We start from the raw sequence: 17437 nt of genomic DNA, 5'->3' as shown, positions 1-17437 counted from the left end.
ATGAAAATTTGTTGCTCGTTGTGATCGAATTTCAAGTAGCACACGTTTAAGAGCGTGCATCTCGAGTTATTTAAAAAATCGATGGACGAGGAATATCGAAAAAATGTCATCGAAATGAAAATTTGACAAAATTGTTTATGTTATAACAATTATATAGCAAATAACGTGGACCATTTGCAACTCTTTTCAATAGAATATAATATATAAAACAGGGAAGTATGTGTCATTTGTGATTACCAATGGCTTTTACATGATTTTTACGGCTATCTATGTACATGTATACTTATATCGTCTAAAAGTCTAATGATATTAATGACGCATTTTTAGAGATGCATAAATGAATCACGAAAAATAGTACGTCTATATATATGTATATATGTATGTATGTATATTACATATTATTGGATATATAAAAGGAATAGATACAAAAGAGACGTGAAAATAGTAAAAAATGAATATTCTGTATGATGGCCGGGTGGTAAATGGAGAATGTCGTCCCTGGACCACAGTGCGCGTCTACGATGCGCAAAGGTACTACGGCGTCGGGAGTCAGTCAACCCGGTGACGTCTCGCAATGTGTCTCGTATGGTGAATTTGTTGTGCCGGTATTTATAAAACTGAAACGAAATAATAGATTTACATACTTAGTTAAATGATAAATTGATGTAATCGCGGTAGTAATTTGAAGGACGAATCGAATCGAAATTTGAGTGGACTTAGTTGAAAAGAAGTAAGATATACAGGAGTTGCGTTGGGCGTCTCTTGCAAACTGGATCAGTGAAAAATGTAAAGTCGGTACTTTTATGGATCGCATGTGATGTACGTGCAATCGATGGACGAAGGATAATCGAAAGAAAGAGAAGATACGAAATGATTTCCTCGAACGAATGTGATTCACTTTGAAAGAAGAGGGTACACCGTTCTGGTGGTGTATCATTGTAACGAATGAATCGAGAAGCCGCCATCGAAATAAAATTTCTAGTTTTCCGGAGTGAAAAAGCGGTATATTGCCGCGCGTCATTATTTTCGTTGGACGAAGGAGCATAATATTGCTGTAGGCGTGGAAAGAAAAGTATGTTGCAGAGGAGAGATCATAGGAAATACAAGAAAGCGTAGCGGGAACGTTCGAAAAAATTGCGAAAGAAGAAAGAGCGTGATCGAAATAGAGAAGAAGCTGAGAGTGCAGGGATTGGAAGAGAGTCAGCAAACGGTTGGTGGAGGTCAGCGAGAAGTAAGTACTCGTACTTAGAAGGCGCGCGCGCGACGAGTCTTTTTCTCGTCGTGAAGATTCGCGAGGACTCACGAGGATGGAGGACGAGCTACGATGCCCTTGTTGCAAAGAATTATTTGTCGAGCCGGTACTTTTACCCTGTTGGCATGCCCTTTGTCTGGCGTGCGCGGTTAATCTGCAAGCACCGCCGGATTCTCCCCCGGAGTCGACAACCGATTCATCGAACGCGCCAGGATCCGATCAGGAAGCCGATAAACTCTCGATTCTTTCCGAGACGGATTCCGGAGTGGTGTGCAGCAGCACGTCAACCAGCTCGCGACCAGGAAGCTATGTTGGCACACCCGGAAACGGAGGCTTTCCACCGTCAGGAGGCACTTTGTGTCTCTCCTGTCCGGTTTGTCAGAAAACCGTTTACTTTGATGAAGGAGGGGCTCACAATTTGCCCAAGTACAGGGCAATGCAACATATCGTAGAGAAATATCAAGAATCAAGAAACACGAGATTGCAATGTCAAATGTGCGAAGCCGAACCTCGAGACGCAACTGTCGCCTGCGAGCAATGCGAGGTTAGTTAACGCTCCTCTTTACTTATCTTTTCCTTTTCTTTCCTCGTGTTTCTTTTCTTCTTTTCCCGATTCTTCTATTCTTCTATCCTTTTCTATATCCATCCGATCACTGTGAATGTATCCGCTATAAATTTGACATACACGCGAGTAAAACGCGTATACAAAAGTTCATACGTCATCCGTCAGTTTCTTTCAGTGGCACAATAACCTGCTACGTAATTACACAATTAGGATTAAAAATATTCCTTTCTTTATTCTTACGTTTTTACGTTTCTCGATGATTACGACCGATAATTGTCGAGTCGAAAATAAGGAAACGCATCTCGCGCGTGAAGAAGTCGAGACGAAACCAAGAGTAGTATTTTTACGTATGTTTATTTACCTTTTCGAACTTATTGATCAGATAGGATCGGTGAATCGATGTTTTGTATAAATGAAAGATAAAATTTCGATGAAAACTAAAAGATTCGGCGGCGGTTGTTTTAGGTGTTGTATTGCGACGGATGCAGAGAATCATGTCATCCGAAAAGGGGACCTTTAGCAACGCACAATCTGGGCCCGCCTCGGGGCAGCTGGCAATCGAACGGTGGAGGTAAAGGTGCTCGCGGCCCTGCCATGGAAACTACACCACTATGTACCGATCACAACGGCGAAACGTTGACGCTTTACTGTGCTCTTTGCAAGATCGCAATATGCGCTCTTTGTCTTCGAGATCGTCACGCAGCCCATCCCCATGATGTACTGCCGTTAGCCGCAGCCTGCAAGGCTCAAAAGGTAAGTCCTTTCATCTTTTATTCTTGGTCAACGAATATCGACGAATCTCCAGCGTTGCGATGTTTCTACGGATAATGGAACAGAACAATCCGGCTCTGTTATTAGACAAACATTATCTTTACTGTCTTCGCCCTTGGTTCGAAGCAATGACGGGTTCGTCAGTGACCTTGACGAAACTAGTTCTAAGTTCATTTACGAAGCACGATTATTGTGACTATTTTGGTACATGCGGCAACTAGGGATCAACGACCGCTGCCGCAGCCAAAGCGAGAGAAAAGTCGAGGAAAATATTGGATCGACTTATGCTGGATATATCGCTCTATATCTGTGACGCGATAATTCCTCCAAACTTCCGGACACCTGTCTGTTTACACCGCTTTCACGATCTTACTGTTCGTTTCGTTTATCGATCGATCACCTTCTACTGACTAATCGATGTAAATAGGGTAAAATTGCATGTCGCATCGCGACAACGTGCTACATAATGAAGAAGAACTAGCTACATAGTTTCTCCTTATTTTGAGCTGCACACGAGCGCGTCTCTCAACAAAATTCGAATATCACAGACATAGTTCTTTATCTCTTTGTGTCTTTCTATGTAATTTTAATGAATCAATGTTGCAGGATGCGATAACCTAACGTTATACGAATACTCGCGCGATCGATGTATATCCGTTATTAGCCGGCATATATAAGCGCATATGTGTTTAGAAAAAGAGAAAAGAGTACGTTTCCTCGACTAATTGTTCGCGTAATCGTGATCGCATCCGGCTTGCCATGGGAGCGTAAAATTTGTATTGTTCGATTCTTCGAAACGAGAATGGGGCTCGATGAATCCGAAGAAAAGAGGTCGTCCACACGTGGTCTTTCCGCGTACAATCGAGAGCATAGAAGAAATTGGAGCGCGCATCGTGTTCTCGACAAGTGTTCTTATTATATTTTCACCCCTCGATATTCGATTCTGTCCTCGTATCCTTTCGCGTGTACGCACGGCTATTTCATCTTGTTCTCACGCAGCTATCCTTGATGCGATGATTTTGATGAGGCAGTAGGACGATAAAACGACGCGACGTCTCATTGTTTCGTCGATAACGCGATAGAGCTCGGATAAGTTTCGAGCGAGAGTAACAACTTGAAAGGTATAGAGGAACGGGTAGAAAATCGAAAGACCGATGTCTTGGCAAAAGTGAATACCCAAGTACGCGAAACCTTCTAGACGAGTCGCGTATCATTAGATTCCATAAATGGAAACTTGTCGGAAAATGGCTCAGTAGTTGTGTACGTGTACGTACATACACATACAACATAAGATGCCTTTCATATGCGTGACTAGCAGCTGGTTTGTTAGCTGTCGACGACGATACATGGAACGGAGATGAATCCTCGAGGAAAGGCTAGAACGGCCGACCGCGTCTTCGTTAATGCCACGACTGTTGTGGCTCTACGACTGTGGTTACGGCTCTACGTCTGTGGTTGTTGCTTTTTTCCTTCTTCACCTTTCTTTTCCTTTCTTCTTTAATATTTTCTTTCTCCCTTTTTTCTCTCTTTCTTTGCCACGTGATTTAATGTACCGCCTCGAAATGAAAACGGCTTTGAAACGATGTCGTCTCTAATAACGTTTAATATGGTTTTATTTCTCGCCGAGTATTTTAAGACTATGTTCGTTTTGGCAAACGCCCCGTATTTATAGCGAAAAATGGGACATAAAGTGAAGAAACATTATTCCATTCAAGGTCCATCTAGTCAGTTCGATCAAGTGCTATCTATAAAGTTCGTTTGGTTAACGAAGCCCCGATATTTGTCCCGTAATAAATCGGTGGTAATAGTTCGATGCTGCAATTGAAATAATGTCAGTATGGTATCTCGTCTGTTCATGAGCGAGATATTAGTCGTCTAGTTGTGCAGTCGATGTGTCATTGCACGAGGACCATGCTATTGTGGATGATAATACATTTTGTCCAGCTTGGGATAAGGAGGGACGTTTTTAACGAGATAGAGAGCGCGAATATTTCATGAAAATTGACATCTTGAGATAAAGAGGAGAACGGGGACGTTCTAAATAAATGCGGTGAAAGTAGAAAGAGTCATGTAAGTGGTTGGAAACGCACGCACAGAAGATGAAGAGGGTGGATGGAATTGAGTTCTATGGCTGACAGATGGTCGACGGAAGAAAACTACCCGTGTATAAATTTCAAGGGCAGAAACGAGAATCTGTGTATCGTACATTCGAACTTGAAGTAGCGCCTGGTATTTGCTTCGAAGGACTTTTTGAAAAATTTCTGGTGAATTGGTAGACGAGTTGTTACGACGAATTTTGATAAATTTCGGGGAAAAAGGGAATTGGGAATCGCGGTAAGAGAATTACGAGGATGAAGGGGAAACGGAAAGTGCAACGGGGACGCGAGAGCTTACAAACGAAAATAGTTCTTGAAACAGTGCCAGACTTTGATACTCTGTATGGGTCCTCCCGTAGGTAAATAAACAAAAGGTATGTATACGCGTGCGTAGACGTGCGTATTGGAAAAAGTATGCGTACGAAATGCTCTTGCACCACACGCTTTTACTGTCGAAACGCCTAGTTTTTGTGTAATTTATTCGATTACATCGAATAAGTAACACAACATCGAGCCGTTGCGTATACGCAAATTTTCTTCTCTGCGTCAATCTATCGTTTTTTAGGTGATCTCATTTTGTCTCCACGCATAGCAGAGAATTTGATATAATATCATAATTATCAGATGTTAAATTATCGATATATGTAGAGTTGGTCGGTGAAGTCGTTAGTAGAGAGAAGCGTCGGACGCTCGTTACGGAACTACTATTCATACAAATGTCGGTAGAATGTCTTAGATATTTATGGTGGCTTGATCGGTTGTGATAAAGTGATGCGCGATGCACGCATAGGGTCAGAGGCTAGGTAAGGATGAAAACGCACGTCTTATTACATAGTGCTGCTATACACGAAATGTGCCGTGGCGTGCCATGGCGTGAAGATTTCCTCGCCAGCGCCCCCGCATTCTCTTTCCTTTTCTCTATTACTCGTCCTTTGATTCCCCTCCAACTGAATCGGCGTGTTTCATTCCGAATTTAACGATGGAAAATGCACCCTAGTCGAGTCGATAAGTTGCTCTTTCTCTCTCCCTCTTTTCCCCTCCTATTTGCTCCCTTCTAGTTCCCTCGTTTCATACCTGAATAAATTTCTCTTTCTGCAGTCTCGATAAACGCTATTCGGTTCGTTGGAAACATCTTTCGTAGCAGAGAATGATCGAATGGTATGTGGTGCCGTTATGGTTCAAGGAACGAGCCGTCTTATGGTTCGTCGTCCACGACGTGTAAGTACGAGTTGCGGTCGCTTCGTTTCCTTCCCTTTCATCTTCTAAAAATATCGTCGTGATAACTTGCAAATTTTTTGCTTACGGATTCGAAGATGCTCCGGTGGCTCGCAGCTGTAGAAGCCTTCTATGTTTCGAATTTTCTACGAAAAATCCAATTTGGAAGCGTGCAGCGTAAATGCGAGGAAAAAGGATGGCGAATGAAGCTGAAAAAAGTGGTGAGTCACTGTTTAAGGGTAGGGAACGCGTAATAAATACGAAGGTAGAGTAGTATCTGTGCGTGGCGTAGGGTGTGTAAGGAACGGGCCGACTTCTTTTATGTTGGTTACTTTAGGATACGACACGTGCCGTAAATTGGGCGCGAGAGAGGGATTAATCGTCTTTTTAAATTTACTCTATGATCTTTCAAACGTGTTTATCTACGATACATCAAATTTTCACGTAAACGATAACGTAAGTTGCGATTCAAAGGCAAAGGAATACTTACGTGTAAAAAGAGATAGAATATTTGACTGGGGGTTGATATTTCTGGCGAATCGATGGCGAGCTGTATGCGCGCACGCCTGTGGAAAGTGTAAGGGTCTGCAGGCGAACGCGAAGGTTTGTTTCTGTCAGGAGCCCCATGAGGGAGCTTTGCCATCTCGCGATATATGTATATGTATACACACAAGTATACATTATGCTTAGGTAGTACAATACTATGATTACGAGTATTGCGTGATCACGTTTCGGCAATTAATCCATAATTTTGCTCGATTTCAATGAAAATGTTACCAAATTTATCCCTTATCGAACGATGTATTTTTAGTTACAATTGGCCTGTAAGTAGCGATTATGGTTGCGTCTGCGATACGTTCATTATCGATACGATTCAGCAACGTGAAGCGAAAAGACAGCTGTCGAGGACCGTTGGAATCTGGCGCAAACGTTGATTCGATCAATCGACGTATCAATCAAGGTCTATCTACCACTATATTATATAAGTTATCAAAGTCGATTAACAGAACGAATTAAAGTTGTCTGCTCCTGTTTGTCACGTACAGTAGCGGACAAAAGTTTAAGACGAAATGGAAGAAATAAATAATTGATTTACTTTCCATAAAAAATATAAATACGGTGTTCTACTTTTGGTATTAACTAATTGTACATTTGTTTGTACACTTAGAAAAAAAATTTCATTTTGATATTTTGCTCAATAGCTAAGTTATAAAAAAGGAACGAAATCTGTATAATATTTCGTCGGTCAAAAGTTTAAGACTATACAAAAAATATTAATTTTTGGTTAAAAAATATACACAATTTTTGTTTAAATTCAATATTTTGTTCAATATCCGTTATTTCTTATCCCTTCGGTACATCTTCTTGGCATAGAATCTATTAATTTTTTATATTAATCTACCGTAATATTATTCCAGGCTGTTTCAATCGTAGAGTAAAGTTCATTTAAATTTTTCGGTTTATAACCTTGTACTGTCTTTTTTATGATGCTTCACAAATTCTCGATTGGGTTAATGTCTGGTGATTGCGACGGCCACGGCAGCACGGTGATATTTTCTTCTTGAAAAAACTGTTTCACAACCCGAGCCGTGTGCTTCGGATCATTATCATTTTGAAAAATAAAATCATCACTCATATTGTTGCGTGCAAAAGGTAACATTGTGTTCTTGAGTATGTCCTTGTATTGAAAACGGTCCATAATTCCATTGATACGACATATCGGACCAGGGCCGCTTCGAGAAAAACACGCCCACACCATAACGTTGCCACCACCATGTTTAAGAGTTTTTAAAACGCACTGTGTTTTCAAACTTTCGCCAATTCGACGTCTAACGTACCGTATCCCGTCAGAACAGACGCGATTGAATTTCGATTCGTCAGAAAACAATACCTTTTGCCAATCTTCACTTGTCCAATGCTTATGAGCTTTAGCAAATGCAAGTCGTCTTTTTCGATTCCTAGAACTCAGCAGTGGTTTCTTTTGGGGTTTTCGTCCTCTTAAGTTAAAGTCTTCTAATCTTCTCCTAACAGTTCTAGCACTAATTTGTGTATCGTTTTCATAGTTTATCTCCGCAGCAATATTATTTGCACTACGAAAACGATCCTTTTCGCTCAATCGATGAATCCGGCGATCCATTTTCGGTGTTGTTTTCCGTGGTCTTCCGTTTTTCGGTTGATCGCAATACATGCCTGTCTTTAAACATTTATACCAAGCTTGTTTACAAGCTGTTTCTGACCTGTTCACTATATTTGCTATTTCGGTGAAGGTTTTACTTTGCTTTCGCAGCCTTACGATTTGTTCCCTTTCGTTTTCAAGTAAATTCTTTGATTTACCCATAGTCTGTTCCTACCTAAATGAATTTTAAGCAATAAAAGGTACACTAAACAATGATTTTGACATTCCAGAATCAAAATGTTCAAAAACTGTACTCGTACTCACGTTTTACACAGATCGTCTTAAACTAATGTCCACTGTTTCCAAGTGCTAGGCGGTAACTAACTGTTGTAACTCCTACATTGTTTGTATTTAACAACTGACTGTCTGAGGTTACGAAGGTCAAACATACAGCTACGTTATTCCAAAGAGACAAACCGAATAGAAGAACAATATGCGTATAAGATGTTTGTAATCCGGTTTACAAATCATCGTCTTAAACTTTTGTCCGCTACTGTAGATGTACCCAAGTTGGCCAACCGGTAGTGGTAGTCGTGGTCGAATAGAACACAATCGATTTCAGCTGAAGCCGCCGTTTCTCTCCATACCAGATATCGTCGTTGAAACAGCTCGAAAATGGATGTTTTCTGTCTTTTGTATCTATCTGTGTCGTAGTATACAAATATGCGTATTATCGATATATGTGTGTAACATAAAACGTAGTCCATATCGGAGCTCTATCGCTTCCTTCCTTTCTTCCTCTCATCTCACATCGTTGATCGAACATCTATTCACCGAGATTTTATACACGTGACGGATAGACGCCAGTATATAAGTATTAACTTCCTCGGTTTCGCATCGGTATTGTTCGTAACTTCGAACGATGACTTTGGTATGGTTAACGTTAAATAAGAAGGACGATACAAAGCAGAAAGAAGGAAGGATGTTATCACTGTCTGATGAAAATGCAGTGCACCGTGATTTACGAACAAGAGGATAGAACGAACGGTCGTCGACCTGGCTTTTAATTTGACATCGTCGACATTTGTCGCGTCGTCGTGACGCTTCTAGATTAAAGTAAACGACGCGCGATCTTCCTTACGACTCGTAGATTTTGCGACAGATAAGCGACGACGTCCTAAGGAAGTTTTCCTTTGCGATATCCATCGAGAATTAAGCGACACCAAACGGATATCGCGAAGCGATTTTCCCTACCTGTTTTTTGATAAGCTGATACGATCGTTAACCGTTTCTCGATCGAAACGGTGTCGAAAACGATACGGACAAAATTTCTTCGTACATAACTTACACTCTGTACGAATTCCGCTCGAAAAAAGCGAACCACCATCAGAGAGAATATCGGTAAGTTTCGTCGTTTGCAACGATACGTACACGATGCGCGCATAAAGGAGGTCTCGAGAAAGGAGAATGCTTCGCGAGATCGATCCGAGCACCCTCGGCTGTTGCAATTACTTACAACGAGTAGCCCAGAGAGATTCGATCGAGCCACTTAATTAACGTTTCCTGCGCCGCGACGCATCGTTTCGGTATCGGCGATACGCCATCCGATATCTCGTCAATGAAAGAAACACGCGGATCGAAAAATCTTGCCAACTAACTGTAACGAATAAGAAAAGTAACCGACTTGTTAGCGGAAGAATTTCCGAAGAATTTGACGATGGCGGTGCGGTATTACCAATCGTCCGTAGAATTTCCTTTGGAAAGTTAACGAGTAAAATTGCGGAAATTAGCTAGGACGGAGCTGCGGTCGTAGCTAATCCAGCAAGAGTAACTCGATTACATCCTGGCACAAATTACCGACGCGACGTTCGTCTAGTTCGGTAGATATCGAAAAGCCAGCAGCCAAACAGATAGACGAACGAAGGGATATACGGGAATAACAAAATCGATACTCTAGTTCGTTCGGCGCCTCGGTAAGAGTGTTAAGGGAAAATGCAAATTCGACGTTAACACGATAATCGTTTGATGCGGTTACAGACGGAGCTCTCGCAAAATTTGCAACAACTATCGGAAAGAGCCCGCTCGACCACGGAATTCATTCAGAGGCTCAAGGGAATGACGGACAAAGTGCACGTGAGTATTTACCTTGAACGTTCCTTTTAAATTTCCCCTCGTCAGTTTTGGTCTCCGTGAAATTACGGAAGGACTATACACGCGATAATTACATCAGCTGCTTTCCTTTCTCTCTTTGCCGCACTCATCCTTCTTCTCTTTCTCGCCCGTTTTCCCGTGTCGACAATTCCTGCTCCTTTCGCTCATTCGCCTCTGTCTCCGCTAGTTGGTAGCGCCCGCCGCATCGCTTTGTCGACGCTGATATATCGGCGCGTCGATGTCGTCAACGCCGGCTCCAATACTTCGTCTCAGCGTCCTATGCGTCCTGCTCCTACATTGGCAATTAAAGATCATCGTTTGAAATGACAAAAGACACGCAGCGAATCTACGGTACACGAGGGAGCGATAAATATTCGACGAATCGTGTAATCGTATCGGTGCGCTTGCCTTTTTCTTTCGTCCTTTTCGTTTGAACGAACCGAACTTTGACGATTTTCACGTATGTTGACAGGAGGAGTGCGTCACGTTGGAGGAAGAGGTGGAGGATAGGGTGGCGAATTTGGTGAGTCTTTTACAGGCGAGAAAATCTCGACTGATCGAAGCGGCACGGCAAACCCGTGAGGCGAGAGTGCGTTCTTTGCGGGATCAAGTGGCCAGATGCGCGTCTCACCTACAGGCGACCACCGCTCTTCTCACCTTTTGCATCGAAGCCTTAAAAGAAAACGATAGCGCGGCTTTTCTACAAATCGGTGGAATGCTCTCGGTCAGAGCTGCTACCGCTGCTGGCTCTTGGGGTGGCGCCGAGGGAGTCCAAGAAATCGCTCGATTGCCATTGCTCGATCTTACTCTGGATGACAAACCGTTGCGTCGCGCTATCGATCAACTTACCTTTGTTCAGTTGAAACGTAAGCTCTCTCTCTCTTTTTCTCTCTCTTTCTCTTTCTCTTTCACATCTCCTTCCGTTTTCCCACTCTCCACTTCACGTTCGAATCGACCCGATTCGATCCCTTTTTTACGCTTTTCTCTGTATTACGATCCCGTCGATTTACTTCCTTTTCGTTTCTTCTTTCTTAACCGCGAGACAAACCAAAGGCTCGAACATGGAGTTGTACTTTGTAACGTGTAAATAAGGATAATTATTTTCTCTTTTGAACGTCGAACGTTGACATCTCTGGTTTGTCAAGGGTGCAAGAAAAAGAACAAAGAAAAATGCATTGTTGTACGAAAATTGCTTCGTTTCGTGACATTCGTGACGAATGTAAACTGTTTGCCTTATGTTGGACGCAGCATCGGAAGGAGAAGAACGATTCCCGATTGCAGGTAATTGGACGAAGGAATCGAAACTTTCCAACTCGCGTTTCTGTTTATTGATGAAAAGTTTTTGTATAACTTAACGGTATACTTTTTTACATATGGTTTGTTTGAACAGGCGTTTTTGTTTCTCTCTCCCCCCTCTTTTCTGTCTCTCTCTTTTTCTTTCTTTTTCAAGAAGGTTAACCCAAGTCAGGACAATTTGCAAGAACGACATCATGCCCATACGCTTTTAATTTCATAAAAGAGTTTCGCGCAAATATCTCGGGCCGAATTGTATTCTCGAGCGTTCGCCAATCTTACGGAAGTTTCAGTCTCTGCGAGATTCTCGGACAAGTTTTATCGTTGAGCCTTGTCTCTGGAGCGTATCTAGAAAATCTATGGGTAGTTCGAAGTTCTTTCGCTGGAGCAAGAGGCAGCGAAGAGTCGCCTTTGTGTTTCTTTCTTTCTTTCTGATTTTATCGGTTGGTTGCTGGTTCGAGACGTGTAGCTGGGAATTTTTGTAGCCCCTGGAGCCCCGATATTGATACCGGAAGAATGCAGCGCGGAAAACAACAGCGTGACAGTCGCTTGGCAACCTCCACCTGGACACGGAATCGTAGGGTGCGCCGGTCAACGAGGTCCTGCGATCGAGGGGTACCTATTGGAACTGGACGATGGGTGCGGCGGCGAGTTCAGGGTAAGTAACAAATTTTTCGCTAAGCGTCGCGTTCACTGTTCGACGAATATAGTAAGACGATTGATGAACGATATACGGCGCATCGAAGTTGTATTCCATCGAGAATCCAGCTGTCCGAATGAATTGTCTCGTCGTGTGTTTGATCAGGAAGTATACTGTGGCCGAGAGACGATCTGCACCGTGGACGGATTGCATTTCAATTCTCTGTACAACGCCAGAGTGAGGGCATTCAATAGCGCCGGGGAAGGCGAGTATTCGGAGTTGATCGGTCTTCAGACAGCCGAGGGTGAGTCTCCCTTTCTTTCTCTACTTTCTTACGCTTCGCCTCGCGTCGCTATATCTCGTTTTTTTTATAATTTTCTCTGTCGTGTCCCGATGCGTTTCTCGTCGAGAGTAAATCGTTGCGGAACAAACAAATATCAACGGTTACCAGAGATGGAGCGACGGCCGATCGATTTCTAGCAGAACGTATGTCGAGATAAATGAAAAGTTCAGCTCGTCGGCGCCGACGACGACGATATTTGTATGCGACGTGATTGGATGACGCTGACGCAATTTCGGGAATATTCATCGTCGACTAGGATTTATCGAAGCAATACGCGTCTCAAGAGTATATTGGGAACGAAAATCTGATTTTGCCGCGACATTTCGGTATACACGAGTATGTACGGTGTACATATATCGGTATCGCGCGAGCCTTAGCCGTGGTTCCGGTTTCTATCTCGCGCAGTGTTCGATTTCCACTACTCGGAGTGACGACGACATCGACCAGAGTATGTAGTATGTAGTCGCATCGAGTTTGTCCACTCGATTTCGTCGGTCGTCATTCGAGAACAATGGTAGAGTAGAAACCGAGCGACAAGCAGAATCGATCGGTCGATTATTTAACGGCACGGGGATCCGTATCGCTTTGTTGAACAGTGGCGTGGTTCTCGTGGGCGACTGGGGCATCCGGTATACCACAGGAGGTATCAATTTCCGAGGATGCGATGAGCGCGTCCTGCGAAGGGTACGAGCATCGAGTCGTCCTCTCGAGCGTCGGATTTTCACGGGGCGTCCATTATTGGGAGCTGACGATCGATCGTTATCACAGCGACACCGATCCGGCGTTCGGTATAGCCAGAGCCGAAGTATCGCGAGATCGAATGCTCGGTGAGTTGATTTATATAGCGTCGCCGATGACGGCCACCGAAATTCTCTAATAGCGATTTCACCCGTAGGCAAGGACGATAAAGGTTGGAGCATGTACATAGATCGGCAGCGTTCTTGGTTCATGCACGGCGGGGGACACGCGCAAAGAACAGAAGGTGGCGTGCAACAAGGCTCGACGGTGGGCGTTCTCTTGGATCTGGACACGACGCATACGCTACGTTTCTTCGTCAACGACCAGCCACAAGGGGGAATCGCGTTTCGCGATCTGTACGGCGTGTTTTATCCAGCTGTCAGCTTGAATCGTGGGGTGACCGTCACTTTGCACACAGCCTTAGACGTCCCTCGTCACCTGTTGGCGTTGCACGAGGAATACATGACGGACGCGATTCAGAGCTAGGGGTACCTAAGTGTCCTGAAGAAGGGCCTCTTGCAGGAAGTCGGCTCGCTCGGTTCCGCTTCGGCTCCGACCGACAAATCGTCCAGGGAATTCAACGGTCAGCTCGAGAAGATCGTCGAGGAGTGCCTCGGTGAGACCAACTGATGTACGACTGGTTAACGATGATTTTTCATATTTAAATCTAGTTTTTATTCTGCAGATATCGAGCAATGACTCGATATTTTATTCTGTATTCGAAAATGTACTTTGTCGATTTTTTGCAGATCACCATGTTATTTTTTGTTTTTACCTTCGTAAATGGTTCGTGGCCTCTCGTAAAGTACACGCGAGATAACCAGCGTGTGACTGGTTGCCCGTCGATCCACCGTTCACGTTCGGCAATATCGTTTCGATAAAACGATGTATCTTTTAACGAGATTTTGCCAACCTTTCTCGGTAAATAAACGGAATTTTATAAAGGGCAAGTATGTCTGGACGACATCGAATCGAAATATCCATTTATTCTATTCTGCAAACGGCGATTCTTACGACGCGCGGAATTTTCTCGAGTTTTTATGCAAAATCACTGCCAGTAGCAAGATTTATCGAATCGAAGACTGCCATTCTCGATAAGTAGGTAAGCCGAAATGTTCTCCGTCTAACGATCATCAGCGCGGTCGTATTCTTATCCATATCGATACGTATAAGTGTAGTAGTCGCGTAGGCGTAAGATAAGCTCTATTGATATTTAGTAAGATGCATTGCGAGAAATAAAAGGAAGGAAGGAACGTACAGAGGAAAAAAGAACACGAACAAGCAAATACGCTACGAAGAAACAAGCACGCATGCACATAAACTCGTAAGCTTTAACGAAAAGTAACGAGTCGAGTAAACGTTTTCTAGTCCCCGATAGAAGTTTCCGTATACCCTTCTCCGTGTTCGGTTTTGTCGCGCCCATCTTTCGAATTACTTGCCTTAATCGCGCTATTTTTCGTCACTTTTCATATTGTTGTTTTTTTTTCTCCCCTTTTCTGTTCACATACTATTTTTTACCTAGAAATATGCGAGTGACCATTTCTCAGTTTCGTTCGAAGCGAAAACTGCGAGTATTCGAGAACTTAAGCTTATTTAAAATAAATGTTGCAGCGCACACTCGTGAAACTGTCCCTCCCGTCAGTGAGAGGGATTAAGATCGGCGTTGTACATATCTGTATATACATATTTCGATTGTATTTCCGATAAATTTGCCAACTGTATTTACAATCCTATCAATAAAACACACCAAAAACTAATATAGGCCGCTCGATGATGATCGTTTTTATGCTACCCAGCAAATTATACCGATACTCGGTCGCGCACCAAACGCATGACTTGTAATCGAGCAGGAGGAAATGTCGCGAAGTGGGGAATAGGAATACAATATCGAAATTAAATAAAACTCATTAAAGCGCTTCGCTAATTTGTTACTCTAATGATAAGACCATTAGAACGTTGCTGATGTGGTCTCCCATTACCACTGAATCGCAGGTTAAGAAATGAGCAAGTAATCTGCGGTTCTGTCGGATGGGAAATATAAGATAAAATAAGCGGAGCTAAGTAGGTCGATAGCTCGAATTACGTCGGTAACGTAATTATCGATGTCACGGAACTACTTATTCTTTTTGTCCTACTCTTATTGGCTGGGAAAGTTGCAAGCAAATTTTAACGAGATGCGACATAAACTTTGCCGATGAATATCAAGGATAAAAATCGGATATTGATCGAGACGATACCAGACAGGAGGCAGACCGGATGTTTCGAGTCGGAAACCGTGAAGAAACGAAAGAAAATTGTCGCAAAGATGGTGAGGGAGGACGAGAGTGCGAGAGGCCTCGAGTTACCTCCCGCTGAGCAAACCAGAAGCCAGGAAAGTGGCGCAACGCCACGGTAGAAGAATCACCGCGGAGTTTCGTCTTTCACCGCAAAATCGAGCCGGGAGGAAGCGAAGCTTGTGTCTCCGTTTGTTTTTAAAAATCGTAGCAGCTTCCGTAGCGAAACGCGTGCCGGTTGCGCTTTCCTCCTCCTATTCCTCTTACTCCTGTTACTATTACTACCACTACTACTATCGCTACTACTACGTTTTTCCTCTATGTCGAGAACTGAAATACGCGTCAAGTTTGCATCGAGATACTCCTTTATTTGTGCACTGAATTATCGATAATCGAAACGGTCTGTTACCGCTAATTCGCGCGCCAGGCCTTTACGCTCTATACCGTGAACAATGGATTCTCTCATTGATTCGTTCGACATGTTGTCCACGAAAAAAAGTCGGATGTCGAAACGAGGATGAGAAATAAAAGCAGGGAAACTCGCATGGGACTGCTATCACCCGATACTCGAACTAACCAAATCAATCGTTCGATTCATACATAATTACTTTCGGGGAGGTAAAGCTTCGAACAGCACCCGTGCGCGTTTAACCTTTCCAGACAGGAGGATGATCGATACAGTGCGCTGTATGAGCGGTGCGACGAGGAACTACTACAACGAGACAATTCTCGTTCTTGTCCCTTGATCGATCGATTCAATCTAGTGAATAAATGCGTGAAAGGATTCTTAGGAGAGGGAGTGTCATTTCCGTAGGCGATTCCGAACGTTTGACCCAAGAACATCGATGGAAGAATGAAGCGCGTTGAAAGTGCGGGGACACGTTCGCGTTCGATTTAATCTCGGATCAGACCAAGGATTAGCAGCCGTCTATCGTACCCGACCAGCGATTTGTCTGTGCGACAAGAAACGGATTATCGCGTCGCGTCTAACCTATCGGATAAAGTCGAATCCTTCGACGATACATGTACGAGAGAAAAAAAAGAAACGCTCGTTGCGATTTTCACGGCATCTTTCAACGCCGTATCGTTTCACTTCGAACGCTAAGATATTTTTTATTCAGATGGATTTCAACCTTTATATTTATACAAATAGCCCGAACAATAAAGAGAATTTTTTGGTTCATTACCGATAAGCAAAAAATAACTTTTCGGTTTTCGATAACCAAAAAAATATTCCACCATCAAGAATGGTTATTGGTAAAGAAAAAAAATTCTCTCATCGATTTGTAATAGTTATTCGTAATTAGAAAACAAAAAACAATAATATTTTCTAATCGTCCAAGTTTTTTTGTAAATTTGTTGAACTCCTACTTTCCATTCCTAATTTCCGCGGTTGGAAACTCTCGATGATAATCGGTCTTTCCTGCTAATTAATTACTGTATCTCGGATCATTTGCTCCTTGCTCCAAAAAGATTACAAATAAATCATTGGGTTACTGAAATTGTTTCACAAATATGAACAAACTTACGTCGAATTGCCGCGGATCGCGTTCATTTTGCCAATTATTTTCGTCTAAAAAACGTTCAATAAGATCCAATAGAGCTCGTTTAATAGAGTTTCGTTCAACCGAATAGAAGAACACACCACAAATTGTTGCCGTTTTTCGAATACGCATTCACAATAAAAAATCTCAAAATTGTCGAAATGGATCGGACGTGCCGTAAACCATGTAAAATTCATTTGATTGAATTTTATACTATTTCTTTATTAAATTTCGCAGTCAGAAAAATGATTTATATCGATGACTAGGGAAATGCACAACTGTGTGAAGAAGTAAAAGAGGGATAGAGGTTGAAAAGGAAAGAAAATTTCCTACTCATCTCCCTAAATATCCTACCCTCTTTAAATCACGTAACCCATCGAACTAATTACAGCAAATAGAATTGTCTTAACCACTTATATATAATTGCTAACTAGTTTTGT

The 17437-nt window shown here is 42.8% G+C and overlaps 1 protein-coding gene across 2 annotated transcripts; it reads left to right on the top strand.

Moving 5' to 3' along the window:
- The first annotated feature begins 32 nt into the window (after positions 1-32).
- On the top strand, positions 33-15969 carry LOC132909947 (E3 ubiquitin-protein ligase TRIM9). 2 transcript variants are annotated; one of them, XM_060965216.1, is made up of 10 exons: positions 33-216; positions 328-1796; positions 2283-2570; positions 10053-10148; positions 10639-11032; positions 11415-11447; positions 11945-12117; positions 12265-12403; positions 13039-13269; positions 13338-15969. In XM_060965216.1, the coding sequence occupies exons 2-10, from the start codon at positions 1308-1310 to the stop codon at positions 13664-13666; spliced, it is 2172 nt and encodes a 723-aa protein (XP_060821199.1). In that variant the 5' UTR covers positions 33-216; positions 328-1307; the 3' UTR covers positions 13667-15969. The 2 variants fall into 2 exon arrangements, with proteins under 2 accessions (XP_060821199.1, XP_060821200.1); XM_060965217.1 differs by lacking the exon at positions 11415-11447.
- Positions 15970-17437: the final 1468 nt, after the last annotated feature.

This window comes from Bombus pascuorum, chromosome 8 (assembly GCF_905332965.1).
Source record: "Bombus pascuorum chromosome 8, iyBomPasc1.1, whole genome shotgun sequence".
Lineage (NCBI taxonomy): Eukaryota > Metazoa > Arthropoda > Insecta > Hymenoptera > Apidae > Bombus > Bombus pascuorum.
The sequence above is the reverse complement of the archived record's forward strand: the minus strand, read 5'-3'. Positions and strand labels throughout refer to the sequence as shown.